The sequence below is a fragment of the Mauremys reevesii genome, linkage group 14 (assembly GCF_016161935.1).
Source record: "Mauremys reevesii isolate NIE-2019 linkage group 14, ASM1616193v1, whole genome shotgun sequence".
Lineage (NCBI taxonomy): Eukaryota > Metazoa > Chordata > Testudines > Geoemydidae > Mauremys > Mauremys reevesii.
Genome location: NC_052636.1, coordinates 15869496 through 15885343, shown reverse-complemented (window position 1 = coordinate 15885343; position 15848 = coordinate 15869496). Strand labels below are relative to the sequence as shown.

General features: G+C 62.4%; 1 protein-coding gene across 2 annotated transcripts; it reads left to right on the top strand.

Annotated features, from left to right (window-relative positions):
• The first annotated feature begins 1625 nt into the window (after positions 1–1625).
• NAT16 (N-acetyltransferase 16 (putative)) lies at positions 1626–15281 on the top strand. 2 transcript variants are annotated; one of them, XM_039499781.1, is made up of 4 exons: positions 1626–1888; positions 3550–3759; positions 10774–10998; positions 12827–15281. In XM_039499781.1, the coding sequence occupies exons 2-4, from the start codon at positions 3568–3570 to the stop codon at positions 13379–13381; spliced, it is 972 nt and encodes a 323-aa protein (XP_039355715.1). In that variant the 5' UTR covers positions 1626–1888; positions 3550–3567; the 3' UTR covers positions 13382–15281. The 2 variants fall into 2 exon arrangements, with proteins under 2 accessions (XP_039355715.1, XP_039355716.1); XM_039499782.1 differs by lacking the exon at positions 1626–1888 and adding an exon at positions 2385–2443.
• Positions 15282–15848: the final 567 nt, after the last annotated feature.

Here is a 15848-nt window from a genome sequence, read left to right as displayed (position 1 = left end):
CCAGGCACAGCCCCTGGCTCGGGGGTCTCCGCGTTCTCCGCTCTCCCTTGCCTGGCGCCCGCCTCCCACTGCCGGGCCGTGGGGGTCCCATTCCGGCACCGCCGCCTCGGCCCGAAGGCGTAGCCAGGGGCCAGGCCTCCGCGCGTGTGAAACAGCCGATGGAAAAACGTCTCCACTTCTGCAAATGACCCCAACCGCGTGGCTACAAAGCGGGTCGGGGGGGGGGGCACGGGCCCCCAGCTCGGCCCGTAACCGAAGGCGAGAGACGGGGCCGGCGAAAGGCAGAACCGGCCTGGCCCCGGGCCAAAGGACGCCTGGGGGGCAACGCGCCCCGGCCCGGACGCCGTGTTCGAGCCGGACGCCAGTGAAACGCGATGTGGCGCCCCACGCCCGGCAGCTCCGTCCACCCCCCCTCCCAGATACGCCCCGGCGGGACTGTCTAGCTGGGGGGGGGTGGCACCCTGCGTTAATCAGACCTGACGCATCCCCCTCCTCCCCGTGCCTGCCCCCCCATCTCCGCCCCCCCCCCAGTAGATTAACACGGTCTGTTTTTAGCCGGGTGCTGAGAACGTGACGCAGACGGAGGTGAGAGATGCCACACGCCGACTCCTCCAAAACTGAACCGGTGGGGGGGGAGGCAGGGATTGGGGGGGGTCACAGCATCTTCCCAGCCCCCCCATCCCCCCGTGTGACCCTAAGAGGAAGGCCAGGAGAATAAGGGCACAGATTGGGTACCCCCATTCCTTTGCCATAGGGCCGTCCAGCCTGGTACCCCTTCCCTCCCCCCACCCCAGTTCAGCCTCACGGGCCTGGCCACCTCTGTATCCCCCACCCGAGATGGGCAGGCCCAGATGCAGGGGTGTCTATGGGCCGGGTGGGCGTATGGGGATTCGGTGGGGCCAGGCATTTGAGGGGGGAGCTGGGTGGGAAGGAGTTTTTCCATGGAGCCCTGGGATCGCAGGCGCCAGATGCCAGGGGGATGGGCCCGGGCTGGGGTGTGGGAGGGGAACTGGCCCGCCCCGTCTGTCCGTGACAAGGGGACCAATGGAGCGGGCGGTGCCAGCCTGGGGGGGAGGGAGGTCCCAGAAATGGGACAAGGCAGCTGCCCCTGCCCCACAGCTGCCCCACCCGTGTCAGGCCCCCCCCCCGGGTCTCCAGCCGCCCCTGGGCATCTAGGCACAACTGCCCCATGGTGACCGGGGCTCGAACCCGGGGTAGGGCAGGGACCAGCGCCGGGCCCCGGCCACGCCCAGGCAGAACAGAGACGGGTGGGGACAGAGGGAGACAGGGGTGGGGGGATGGCTGGAGGGGGGTGCACCAGAATGGCCGTGGGCCCTGCCCCCCCAAGACTCTGTACTTAGGGGGCTAGGATGAATATTTCAGGGGGGCAGCGGGTCGGGTTCCCGGGCCAGACGTTTCCATCTCGCATGGCCGCCTCGGGTTCCCGTTAATATTAATGACCAGCTCCCGGCGCGGTGAAACCAGAGACCCCCCAACCTGGCCAGGCAGCGTCCGCTCAGGGGAGACGCCTGCTCCAAGTGGGGGGAGCCCAGGGCTGGGCTACCAGGGGCTGTGGGTCGGGAGTGAGGGGCCCCGGCAGAGCTGGGGGGACCCCCAGGGCTGGGACAGTAGGGGGAGCTGTGGCTGACGACACCCAGCCGCCCATCACTCTGCACCCCAGCGTGTCCCCCATCAAACCTCACTTGGACACAAAATTAATCTTCACTTCCTCTCACTGCCTCTCTGCGCCGGGCGAGGGGTCCCTGGGTAACCAGCCGCCTACACTCTGAGACTTACTTTTTGCATCTGCAGACAGCTGGTATCTCCTGCACCGCTAACTTCCTCTCCTGACTCTCCCCAGACTCCAGCTCCAACTCCGCTCCTACAGGTACCGTATCAGCCTGAGCTAACTCGCTGCAGGTTTTTTGTCTCCGTCGGTTCCGCCGTGCCACCAGGGATGGGAACCGATTCTTTACCTCCTCTGATACAGCTCTTAACTTTTTCAACTCTCTGGTTCTTTCTAACAGCCGGCCGCGGGCTGGTTTATAGCTGTCCAGCGGTTTTAAGCTGGCATCCACACTTGGCTGGGCTTTCCTGAGGAACTCTCATTTTGATTGAATTTCTTTCCCAGCGAACTATCAGCTACGAGCAGACATGCAAACGCTATTTCCTTCTCCAGTTTAGCCTTTCTTTTCTTTTTCCCCTGCTTCATTTCTACATCAAATACGTCGCTCACAAAACCCCGGGGGTTACAGTGCGTAGAGATCATCCCGCTCTTCCTCAGCTGTGCTGAACCTCCTCCATGTTCCCGAACGTCTTTTCTGGCAAAGTTTTCTAAAGCCGGACGGCGGGTAACTCCAACAGACTTCGCTCTCGCCCTTGCTCCACTTCCCTTGACCCGTAACATGGAACTCATTTGAATTCTAAGGCTTCACTAGCTTATGTAATAAACTATCACGAACACTCTGCGGCTTTACTCGTCCCTCCACTCCACAGAAACAACGGGAAAAAATACCCCAAACTGGTTTTACACCTAGTTCGATAAGTCCCAAATAAGTGATAGAAGGGTGGGGGCACGTTTCCTCTCTTCCCTCGATGGCTCGTTGCTGATCGAGAGGTCTTGTCCCTCTGTCGGGACCTGCCAAGCAGCTGGGAAACTGAGGCAGACGGATCAGAGGTGCAGACTGAAGAACGATACAAGTTCTGAGTTATTGTCGCCTCTTGGCGACAATTAATACAGAGGTTTATCGACTCCCCCGCCACCCTAGTGTGGGTCATCGGGCCTGATGCCACTGTGTATATCTTACTGGTACCATTCGTTACAACCTCAACCTCCAACAAAGCCCCTTAAACACGCGTATCACATTAAATAACAACACTCTACTTAATAACACGGTTACTTTATATTCTTACCTTTTATCTTGCAAGATTAAATTCAAAACCTGTAAGTGACAACTTTAAGTCAAAACCACAATACAGAACCAGAAATACAAGTCGCAGCCACATGAAATGAGGCTTCTGTGTTTTTAAGAGTAAGACACAGTCTCTAACTGTAGATTAACCCTAAAGTTAATCTGTAACTTTAACCGTTTGTCTCAGGTGAGAGTCTCAGGCAATCCCTGACAATTCCTGTCACACGCACCTCGAGACTCCTGCCTGGCTCGCCAGCCTGTACCCTGATTTAGGGTGTATTGATAATATTAATCTGGATAATATGGGAACTTAATGTATTCATTTAATTAAATTAATAATATTAAATAATAATTAATTAACATGATGGTAACAGGATGCTTTCTGGGTAAAAAGTCTTAATCTAGATATGCTAACTTTGCCGTAGCTTAACATACAGGATATGGCCTGTAGGTCTCTTGCATTCCAGCCAAACTTACTTTAATATTAATCTATAAACCTATTACAATAAACCAAATACTTAAACTATAAGGAAAGCTCTAGCTGTGCAAGCAAGCAGGATACCAGCCCTGGTGTGTGTGGATGTCCGGGGATGTCCCCTGCCCGCGGCGGTTTCATGCCTTTGCTCTCGCTTCGCAGCCCCGCTAGCCAGGCGGCATGAAGTTGGAGCCGGGGCTGAGCAGCGACCCGCAGCTGCAGTTCGTGGTGGCGACGGAGAAGGAGTTTGAGGAGATCCTGGCCATGTCGAAGGGCATCTACGGGGGCCTGGATTATCTCCCCAGCCGCTACCATGCCTGGATCCGCGAGCCCAACCGCACCGTGGTGCTGGCCAAGAAAAACGGAGTAGTGGTGAGTGAGACGTCGGACCCGGCAGAGGGAAGCAGCTGGGGCTGAGTGAGCCGGGTTGGGAGTCCCCCATATATAAAGACCCCAGGTGCTACTCCACAGAGGTGGCTGCATCTCAGCGCCGGGCGAGGGGTCCCTGGGTAACCAGCCGCCCCGCCCCAGAGGTGGCTGCATCTCAGCGCCGGGCGAGGGGTCCCTGGGTAACCGGCCGCCCCGCCCCAGAGGTGGCTGCATCTCAGCGCCGGGCGAGGGGTCCCTGGGTAACCGGCCGCCCCGCCCCAGAGGTGGCTGCATCTCAGCGCCGGGCGAGGGGTCCCTGGGTAACCAGCCGCCCCGCCCCGCATCTCAGCACCAGGCAAGGGGTCCCTGTGTCACCAGCCGCTCCGCCCCAGAGGTGGCTGCATCTCAGCGCTGGGCGAGGAATCCCCGTGTCACCAGCCGCTCCGCCCCAGAGGTGGCTGCATCTCAGCGCTGGGCGAGGAATCCCCGTGTCACTGGCCACCCCACCCCAGAGGTGGCTGCATCTCAGCGCCGGGCGAGGGGTCCCTGGGTAACTGGGTGCCCCACCCCAGAGGTGGCTGCATCTCAGCGCTGGGCGAGGAATCCCCATGTCACCGGCCACCCCACCCCAGAGGTGGCTGCATCTCAGCGCCGGGCGAGGGGTCCCTGGGTAACCAGCCGCCCCACCCCAGAGGTGGCTGCATTGCACTGCTGGGTGAGAGGTCCCTATAGAAATAGCCCCCGCTCTCCACGCAGAGGTGGCTGCATGTGGAGTCTGTATTCCTGCCACCCCCCCTCACCCTGTAGCTTGCAATAACCGCCCCCGGCTGTCTGCATCCCAGCACCTCCCCCAGCACTGCCCCTCCCCCTGCCCCATTTCTCAGCTCCCGGCGGGCTCCCCGCTCTGACCTGCTTTGAGCTCCGGCGGGATCGACCCGTGTCCCTGGCTGTTATAGATCCGCATCACACGGGTGTCAGAGCCAGAGATGGGCGCATCACCCGTGAACCCCGCTCCCTGCCCCAGGTTCAGGTCTTACCTCCAGCCAGCCCAGCCCCTGAACCGTGAGAAACCTGAGTCGACCCTGGCTGATCCGGGTGCAGGACCCACCTGGCTTCAGCTCCGGCCTCGAGCCCCCGGAAATGGGTGACCCAGGAGCGAATGTGCGTTTGCACTCAATGCTCGGCCAATGGGGGCCCGGGCTGGGAGCCATGTGACGTCTGTCCAGGCAGAATTACCTGGGGGTGGGGGGTGGTTCAGGTTCGGAGCTGTCCGATGGGACCCGACCAAATGACAAATTCTTGTAATGGCTCCAGGAGTCCACCATATACCCCCCCCCCTTGCTACACCACAGAGGTGGCTGCGTCTCAGTGCCGGGTCCCCGGGTAACCGTCCGCCCTGCCCCAGAGGTGGCTGCAGCTCAGCGCCGGGCGAGGGGTCCCCGGGTAACTGGCTGTCCCGCCCCAGAGGTGGCTGCATCTCAGCGCCGGGCGAGGGGTCCCTGGGTAACCGTCCGCCCCACCCCAGAGGTGGCTGCATCTCAGCTCCAGGCCAGGGGTCCCTGGAAAACCAGCCGCCCTGCCCCAGAGGTGGCTGCGGCTCAGCGCCGGGCGAGGGGTCCCTGGGTAACCAGCCGCCCCGCCCCAGAGGTGGCTGCGGCTCAGCGCCGGGCGAGGGGTCCCTGGGTAACCGGCCGCCCCGCCCCAGAGGTGGCTGCATCTCAGCGCCGGGCGAAGGGTCCCTGGGTCACCGGCCGCCCCGCCCCAGAGGTGGCTGCGGCTCAGCGCTGGGCGAGGGGTCCCCGGGTAACTGGCCATCCCGCCCCAGAGGTGGCTGCATTTCAGTGCCAGGCGACGGGTCCCTGGGTAACCGTCCGCCCCGCCCCAGAGGTGGCTGAATCCTGTGACTGGGGGGAATAGGCTGAAATTCATCCTCTGGTCATATATAGCCTGGTAATGCCTAAAAGCCTGGCCCAGCCCGGTGCACGAGTGAGATCAGGGCTCTGTCAGAAACCAAGCCTGGGAGGGTCAGGCCTAGTGGTTGGAGCAGCAGGAGCAAGGTCAGGAATGAGGGCTGGGCTGGGAGCAGAGCCGGGAGCCAGCCTGGCGCAGGATACAGCCCGTGGGCCTGTTACCACCTGCAGGCAGGAGAGACTCCCAGGGCCCTGTCGTCAGTGAGGCCTTTATACCTGCCCTGGGCATCGCCAGCCCAGCCGCTGGCTGGTGGATTGGCTGGAGCCTGGCGCAGGAATGAGTCATCCCTGCTTGTGGCTTAATCAGGCTGTAATTAAGGGATGACTCATCACCCCCCAGGCCTCTGTTGTGCAGGTGCCACCCCCCCTCCCTGAGATCAGGGTCCCCTGTCATGCCGGGCTCTGCTCACACCCGCCCGATGCCCCGTCACGCCGGGCTCCGCTCACACCCGCCCGATGCCCCGTCATGCCGGGCTCTGCTCACACCCGCCCGGTGCCCCGTCACGCCGGGCTCTGCTCACACCCGCCCGGTGCCCCGTCACGCCGGGCTCTGCTCACACCCGCCCGGTGCCCCTGTCATGCCGGGCTCTGCTCACACCCGCCCGGTGCCCCGTCACGCCGGGCTCTGCTCACACCCGCCCGGTGCCCCTGTCATGCCGGGCTCTGCTCACACCCGCCCGGTGCCCCTGTCATGCCGGGCTCTGCTCACACCCACCCGATGCCCCGTCACGCCGGGCTCTGCTCACACCCTCCCGATGCCCCGTCACGCCGGGCTCTGCTCACACCCGCCCGGTGCCCCGTCACGCCGGGCTCTGCTCACACCCGCCCGGTGCCCCGTCACGCCGGGCTCTGCTCACACCCGCCCGGTGCCCCGTCACGCCGGGCTCTGCTCACACCCGCCCGGTGCCCCGTCACGCCGGGCTCTGCTCACACCCGCCCGGTGCCCCGTCATGCCGGGCTCTGCTCACACCCCCCCGATGCCCCGTCATGCCGGGCTCTGCTCACACCCTCCCGGTGCCCCGTCATGCCGGGCTCTGCTCACACCCTCCCGGTGCCCCGTCATGCCGGGCTCTGCTCACACCCTCCCGATGCAAGGCACGGGGCGGGGGGGGATTGATTTAAATCATCCATTTTAACTGGCTTTTCCATTTGTCCTGCAGTTCCTTTTCCAGCCCAAGGTGCAGTCGCATGGGGTGGCTCCGGCCCCCTTTCAGGGGTCAGATTGTCCTGTGCACCCCCAAGCTACCCCTCATTCAAAACCACAAAAATCAGCCACCAAAATGACTGGAAAATGGCCGATCTCCTCCTGGTTACCATAGAATTACCAAATAAATCAGCTGGAATAGAACTGCTGGGCTCACATCTCCGAGTATCGTACACAGAGCCGCCCAAGCCACTCGCTGTCTGCGGGAAACTTTAGTTCGGCCTGACTTCGCTCGTGTTTGTTCTGCAGCCTCTTGTAAAACTAGGCAGATATTCCCCGGGTGGCTGCACCCCCGGCGAACCCCCCCTGGCTGAGAACCGCTGCGCTAACCATTCAAACGGGGGACCACCGCTCACGGGGACCTTAACGCACCCTGCGGTCTGGCCGTTTGCGGTGCAGGCGGCTGTGCAGCGGTGAAGCAACGGGCTTCGTCAATCGTGCGTTTTGGGTCAGGAGCTGGCGCCGGGGGCCTCGCCTGGTCCCCTTCTGTTGGGGTTTTGGTCAGGCCGTGCTCGGGCGGGCGCCGGAGCTGAGAGAAACGCGCCAAGCCCCTGTTATGCAGAGGAAACGACACAGGGTCGTTTTAGGGGGCAAGACAGAGACGCCCCATTTATTATGGTAACACAATTTGATTTATGACCAGTAACGAATACCTAATACCTATACACATGCACACACACCAGCTGTTTTGCGGCTGCTGCATAGTTCCCAGTCCTGGACACAGCTTGAGTTCGTGGCTTGAGTTTGCAGCTTGGGTTCGTGGCTTGTGGCGGTAACTGGCCAGGAAAGCCGGGCACAAGGACGGGCTGGGTCTCTGCTGGGCCGGCACCGATGCCCTTCCATGTTGGCAGCAGAACATTACCCTCCAAAGTCTCCCCTCTCACCCGTCCTTTTTGTAGGTTTAGTTTGAATCCAGAGTCTCTAGGTCTTGCTGTGTCCCGCTGCCTCTGGGTTTGGTGACTGATCACCCGGCAATTGTAGGCGACTTTCAGCCGGGGACCTGGCTTTGATCTTCCTTCTATTGCACCTTTTCTGTTTAGGGTGGTGTAGACGGTCCGGTGTGGGGCTCGGGCCTCTCAGGTGCGGCCGGGAGCCAGGCCGCCTCACTAGGCAAGGCTAAGTACACAGCTCAGTCTCTAAAGCCCAAGCCCTAGGGCAGGGCAGGGCAACAAGGAGTAGTTCAAGGGCTCAGACCTTCAGGCAGTGACTGAGCAAACAACCAGTCAGTAAAGCCCAAGCCCTAGGGCAGGGCAGGGCAACAAGGAGTAGTTCAGGGACTCAGACCTTCAGGCAGTGACTGAGCAAAACAAACAGTTCAGGGACTCAGACCCTCAGGCAGGAGCTGAGCAAACACACAACAGGGAAGTCCAGACTTCTATGCCTGAGCGCTGGGGTGAGGGGGAGACTGCCACCCGTGGATGGGGTGGCAGGGGGGACACAGGCCCACCCACTCCACTGTGTCCCAGCCCGGGGCCCTAGCAGCGGCAGTCAGTCTGCTGCTGTGTCGGTGGGGTCCTGACCGCAACACACCGACATCAGCTCAAAATCTGCGGTAGCCAGACTGGGGTCGGCTACCCCCGGGCTACTTCCCAGCTCCCCCTCCATGGGTACCTGCTCATCGCTGGTGTCCGCACCGGGGTCCCACACCATGCGCTCCTCAGGGCGCTGGGCGCTGGCTAGGTCGGGCTGCTCCTCAGGACTCAGGTCAGGGGGACGCTCGGCCAGCCCGCCTCGGGGTACCGGGCTCGGGGCAGGCTCGGCCAGCCCGCCTCGGCCAGCCCGCCTCGGGGAAGGCTCGGCCAGCCCGCCTCGGGGTACCGGGCTCGGGGCAGGCTCAGCCAGCCCGCCTTGGGGTACCGGGCTCGGGGCAGGCTCGGTCCAGCAGGAGCTCGGGCAGCAGCGTCTGTCCTCTCCGGCCGCCAGGCAGCAACTGAGTGCTGGGGCCGGGCCTTTATACTTCCTGGCCCACCCCCTTGACTTCCGGGGGGGGGGGACAGGCGGCAGTGGCTCCGCCCACTGCGGCGGCGGCTGTTCTGGCTCGGCCCTCTCAGGTGTGGCCGGGAGCCAGGCCGCCTCACTACAGGTGGACTCTGCTTACTTTGTTAGGGCTCTTGTCTGCAGCTTCAGCCGGTGGGGTTTGAACTCTGTTTCATCAGGACAGGCTGGGGCTGGAGGTTGATTCCATCGTCCATCCATACCTCAGTCACACATCTAAACTAAGCTAACAAGATAAGCAGGGTTTGCAGAAATGAAGGTTGCAGTAAGCTTACAAAGTGGAGTGAGGGGTTGTCATAGGTCTCACCCCCACTTGGAGCTGTTGGGTTCCAAGATGGGGACCTGCATGGACTTTCCTAAACTAAAATCCTAGTTTAGATCTGGTAAAAGCTGCCACCACCCAATAATGTACGTGTATTGGGACACAGTCCTTCCCCAAAATCCTTGGGGATCCCAAGAGCCCCAAATCCATGGAGTTCTTACACCTAGGAGAAATAAACCATTCCCCCCTGCTTCCTCCCCCCTCCCTTTTCCCAGGAGAGATACCGGGATCCAACTACAGAGGGATGCTTCCCTCCTCCCCTTTCCCTGAGAATCCACCCAAGGAAAGATCAACCAAGTTCTTAACAGAAAAGATTTATTAAAGACTAAAAAGAAAGTCACTGTCTCTGTAACCAAGATGGAATAATACACAGGGTCTAAACTTATCAATCTCTGGAGAGAATCCCCCTCCTTTCTTTCTCAGTAAAAGCAATAACAGTACAGAATTAAAGAAATTCTATAGCAAAACACAGAATTGCAAATACAGAAATAAAACTATAAGAATATTAGTTCCTTGCTAATACTCACTAGCTTGAATAGAAGAATTTATTGCAGAAACCTGGGAGGACTTGATTAAGATGTCTGGACTCCCTCAACTCCCAAGAGAGACTCTCTAAGAAAACAAAGAACAGGAGAAAAAAAACTTCCCTCCACAGGGATTTGAAAATATCTTGTCCCTCATTGGTCCTCTGGTCAGGTGTCCGCAGGTACTGCTTGTTAACCCTTTACAGGTAGAAAAAAAACCTTAACCCTTAACTAACTGTTTATGACAGGGGTGTAAAATGAAATTTGAATTCCAATCTGGCAAACGGTGAAGAGAAGTTACAATACTGAAACCGGGCAAGTCTCAGGGATTTAAGTCTTGTTAATTCCAGTGGCGGGTCCGTTCCCGCCCGGCCGGAGCTAACCCGCCGCCCCCCCTCGTTAATTCCAGCGGTGGTTCCGTTCCCACCCAGCCGGTGCTAACCTGCCCCCCCTCGTTAATTCCAGCGGTGGTTCCGTTCCCTCCCGGTGCTAATCTGCTCCCCCTTTCAAGCGGTGGTTCCGTTTCCACCCCCGGCCGGTGCTGCCCGCCCCCCTAATAATTCCAGGTGGTTTTTCCGTCCGGTGCTAATCTGCTCCCCCCCTGCGTTAATTCCAGGTGGGGTTCGTTCCCACCCAGCGCGTTAATTCCAGCGGTGGTTCCGTTCCCGCCCGGTGCTAATCTGCTCCCCCCCTCGTTAATTCCAGCGGTGGTTCCGTTCCCGCCCGGCCTGTGCTAACCCGCTGCCCCCCGCCTCGTTAATTCCAGTGGTGGTTCCGTTCCCACCCGGCCGGTGCTAACCTGCCCCCCCTCGTTAATGCCAGTGGTGGTTCCGTTCCCGCCTGGCCGGTGCTAACCTGCCCCCCCTCGTTAATGCCAGTGGTGGTTCCGTTCCCGCCCGGTGCTAACCGGCTCCCCCCCCTCATTAATTCCAGTGGTGGTTCCGTTCCCGCCTGCCCGGTGCTAACCCGCTGTTCCCCCCTCCACCCCCCTTTCCTCCCCAGATCGGGCTGCAGTCAGTCTGCGTGGTGGATGCCGGGGAGACGGCGCTGGTGGAGGGGCTGCGTGTGGCGCCCTGGGAGCGGGGCAAGGGCGTGGCCGGCGTCCTGCAGCGGTTCTGCACCGAGCTGGTCAAGGAGCAGCACCCCGGGGTCAAGGTGTCGCGGCTGACGCGGGACGACAAGCTGGGCCCCAAGGACTTCAAGAAATACCGGCTGATCACCAAGCAGGTAGACGCAGGAGGAGGGGATATTAAGTGCATTATGGTAGAGGAGGGAGGAGGGGGGACTGAGTTCGGGGCCCCTTTGTTCTGGGCACCACAAACCCCCACACAGCGAGAGACCCGCTGACTAGGTGAAGAACCATCCTCCCCACTGACGGGGAAACTGAGGCCCAGTGGCTTGCCTGAGGTCACACACAGCTGGGAAAAGGTCCCAGGCACAGAACCCAGGGCCCCCCGGAACCGGGCACAGAACCCAGGGGTTCTAGAACCGGGCACAGAACCCAGGGGCCTCAGGCACAGAACCCAGGGGTTCTAGAACCAGGCACAGAACCCAGGAGTCCCAGAACCAGGCACAGAACCCAGGGGCCTCAGGCACAGAACCCAGGGGTTCTAGAACCGGGCACAGAACCCAATGGGCCTGGCTCTGGGGCCCACCCTTGGAAGCCTGGGGAGGTGATGGGAAAAGGGGGGAGACAGGGAACGGACCCCCCGAGGGCTCAGGGTTGGAGAGCCCAGCGGGAACACAGGGCAGAAGCACTGAGTAGTTCCTCCCAGAGCAGGGGGAGCTGTGGGGGTCCGGCAGCCCCTGTGTGGGGGTGGGATTGGGGGGATCTCTGCTGCCTGGGCCGGGGGAGTCTCTGGCTTGGCCTGGCTACTCCCGCTGGCCCCGGGGCCCTTCCCGTCCCCGGACTGGAGTCGGCTGCGGTTGGCGGCTGATCGGTCAGCTCCGGGCTGCCAGGCCTCTCCGCCCAGGGTCAGGCTGCCCATCACCCTGGTATCTGGCTCCCGGGAAGGTCGTGGCTGCTGACCCATTTTCCCTGGCCACGTGAGCCGCCTGAGCAGTGCCTGGCGGGGGCGGGCGGGGTTAGTTCAATTAGTGGAAATCAGTCGTGTCATGTGATACCGGGGACAAAATGGAGCAGCAGCCACGAGGGGTGTGGAGGGGGAGCCAGGACTCCTGGGTTCTCTGCCCGGCTCTGGGAGCAGAGTGGGGTCTGGTGGGTGAGAGCAGGAGGCAGGAATCCTGGGTTCTCTGTCCTAGAGGGGACAGGCCCCTGCCCCATTCCCTGCCCCCCTGAGCCAGCCAGTCCCTGCCCTGGGGCCGGGTGGGAGCCGGTGCCCCCCAGAGGGGACAGGCCCCAGCCCCATTCCCTGCACCCCTCAGCCAGCCAGTCCCCGCCCTGGGGCAGGGTGGGAGCCGGCGCCCCGGAGGGGACAGGCCCCTGCCCCATTCCCCGCCCCCCTGAGCCAGCCAGTCCCCGCCCTGGGGCCGGGTGGGAGCCGGCGCCCCCCAGAGGGGACAGGCCCCTGCCCCATTCCCTGCCCCCCTGAGCCAGCCAGTCCCTGCCCTGGGGCCGGGTGGGAGCCGGCGCCCCCCCAGAGGGGACAGGGCCCTGCCCCATTCCCTGCCCCCCTGAGCCAGCCAGTCCCTGCCCTGGGGCCGGTTGGGAGCAGCGCCCCAGAGGGGACAGGCCCCTGCCCCATTCCCTGCCCCCCTGAGCCAGCCAGTCCCCTGAGCCAGCCAGTCCCCGCCCTGGGGCCGGGGGGAGCCGGCGCCCCCCAGAGAGGACGGGCCCCTGCCCCATTCCCCGCCCCACTGCGCCAGCCAGTCCCCGCCCTGGGGCCGGGTGGGAGCCAGCGCCCCGCAGAGGGGACAGGCCCTGCCCCATTCCCGCCCCTGAGCCAGCCAGTCCCTGCCCTGGGGCCGGGTGGGAGCCGGCGCCCCCCAGAGGGGACAGGCCCCTGCCCCATTCCCCGCCCCCCGGAGCCGGCCCGTGTCCCCAGCAGGGAGGTCCCCGTGGCCCCCAGCTGGCTCACCTGCGTCTCTCCCCCAGGGCATCCTGCTGGTGCGGTTCAACGCGGCGGAGCTGCTGGCCCGGCTGGACACGGCCGTGGCCCAGCTGCGGGCGGGCGGCTTCCAGCCGCTGCCCACGGAGGCGCTGGAGCCGGGCGAGGTGCGGGGCCTGGTGCTGAGCCCGGCCTTCCAGAGCGAGGTCCTGCCCAACCGCACCATCATCCAGGACTGGCAGCCCTACAAGCCCAGCGAGCCCAACCTGGCCCTGCTGCAGCAGAAGCAGCTGCACTGGGTGGTGGATTGCAAGGCCCGGCCCACGGCCGCCTCCCTCTGCACCCAGCCCTTCCCCATCCCGCTGGGCGAGGACTGGGTCTACCTCAACATCGACGCCTTCGGCCGCCACCCCGCCCAGCTCAAGAGCCAGCTGCTGCACCACCTGCGGGCCCGCCTGCCCGCCCTGCGGGGCAACGTCATGTGCCAGCTCTTCCTGGAGCCCGGCCTCTGGGGGGAGCTGGCCGAGTTCTGCCGGGCCGGCCTGCGGCTGGAGCTGGCCAAGGGCTACACCGAGCAGTACCTGCTGGAGGCGGATATCTAGGGAGCTGGGGGGCAGGGGGATACTCCCCCCCCCACTTCCTGGCCCTGCAGAAGCACTTTCTGAGCCTTGTTTCTCATCCCTCCCCAACCCGTTCCTGGCCCCCTAGAGGAACTCCCCTAGGAGACGTGACCCCCCCCACCCGCTTGGCAAGCCCTAGCGATGGTCGATAGAGCTGAGCAACGGTCGGCATGGCGATGGAACCTAGTGATGCAACAGAGCCCAGTGATGGTTGACGGAGCCTAGCAACAATTGACATGGTGCCAGGCCCCAGATGGTTGACATGATGATGGAGCCCAGTGATGGTTGATGGAACCTAGCAACAGTTGACATGGCAACGGAGTCCAGTGATGGTTGATGTAGCCTAGCAACAGTTGACATGGATACAGAGCCTGGTGAGGGTTGGCATGGCGATGGAACCCACTGATAGTTGATGGACCATAGCAACTCTTGACACGATGACAGAGCCCAGTGATGATTGATGAAGCCTAGCAACAGTTGACATGGTGATGGAGCCCAGTGATGGTTGTCATGGCGACAGAGCGCAGTGATGGTTGATGGAACCTAGCAACAGTTAACACAGTGCCAGGGCCCAGTGATGGTTGGCTTGACAATGGAGCCCAGTGATTGTTGATGGAGCCTAGCAACAGTTGACATGGTGACAGAGCCCAGTGATGGTTGATGGAGCGTAGCAACAGTTGACATGGTGACAGAGCCCAGTGATGGTTGATGGAGCCTAGTAACAGTTGACATGGTGACGGAGCCCAGTGATGGTTGATGGTGCCCAGCAACAGTTGACACGGTAACAGAGCCCGGTGATGGTTGATGGAGCCTAGTAACAGTTGACATGGTGACGGAGCCCAGTGATGGTTGATGGTGCCCAGCAACAGTTGACACGGTAACAGAGCCCGGTGATGGTTGGCATGACAATGGAGCCCAGTGACGGTTGATGGAGCCTAGCAACAGTTGACACAGTGACGAAGCCCAGTGACGGTTGATGGAGCCTAGCAACAGTTGACACGGTGACGGAGCCCAGTGATGGTTGATGGAGCCTAGCAACAGTTGACACGGTGACAGAGCCCAGTGATGGTTGATGGAGCCTAGCAACAGTTGACACGGTGACGGAGCCCATTGATGGCTGATGGAGCTGAGCAAGAGTTGATGTGAGAATGGAGCCTAGTGACGGTTGGCATGGCAACAGATCCCAGTGATGGTTGATGGAGCCTAGCAACAGTTAACATGACAACAGTGCCCTGCAGTGGTTGACAGACCCTCCCACAGGCTGCTGGATCCCTGAGATGGTCGCCATGCCGACGGAGCCCTAGCAATGGCTGCTGGAAACCCATGTGCAGGGCTCAGCTCTCCCCTCCCCCTAAAAAACCCGCCTGGAAGCCAGGCCTAGAACCCCCCCCCCCCCAGTGATGCCTCTAAACTGAGTAACGTGCAATATAGAGTCTCGTAAACGGAGATATATTTATAAAGTCGCCTGCAACATGAATCCTTCCCCCTCATCGTGCCATTAGAGCCCCCCCCAGCGCTAGAGCCCATCCCCCCCATCCCGCCGCTGGATCGCCGCCCCCCCCCGGCACTACACACTAAACCCTCCCCACCGCCAGCGCATTTCCTCTCCCTGCCCCGCCCCGGGGAGGTCAGGAGCAGGGATCCTGCCTCCCTCCCTTGGGGCATTAACTTGTGGGGTGCCCCTCCCACCCGCTTTGCCTTTGCTCTCCCAGGCTGGGCTGAGCCCACTGTGTTATTAACGCTAGTCTCTGATCCAGGTTAGATCAGCGATCCCCCCACCCCAACTCCGGGGCTGAACAGAATGGGGGGGGGGCTGGGGGCCCTGGTTTCTTACCCCCCAAGCTGTGATTCCCTCCCCCCATCCCATGTGGCAATAAACCCCTCTCCCCTCCACCCCTGCCTCGCCTCTCGTTTCTGCCCGGCGCCCGGACGCTCCCCCAGGGGAGGTGGGGTGCCCCTGTGGGGGGTGGGGGGGCCATGCTGCAGAAGGGAGGTGGTGGGCAGGGGCTGCTTTGTCCAGTGTCTGAACCTGGGGTGAGAGCCCAAGTGTCACAGCTGCACCCGCCATGTGTCCCATTCCCCGGCGCCCCTGAGCCAGCCAATCTCTGCCCCCTCAACCCAGCCAGTCCCCGCCCTGGGGCCGGGGGGAGCCGGCGCCCCCCAGAGGGGACAGGCCCCTGCCCCATTCCCTGCCCCCCTGAGCCAGCCAGTCCCCGTCCTGGGGCCGGGTGGGAGCTGGTGCCCCCCAGAGGGGACAGGCCCCTGCCCCATTCCCCGCCCCCCTGAGCCGGCCAGTCCCCGCTCTGGGGCTGGGTGGGAGCCGGTGCCCCCCCGAGGGGACAGGCCCCTGCCCCCTTCCCCGCCCCCCCGAGCCAGCCAGTCCCCACCCTGGGGCTGGGTGGGAGCCGGCGCCCCCCAGAGGGGACAGGCCCCTGCCCCATTTCCACCC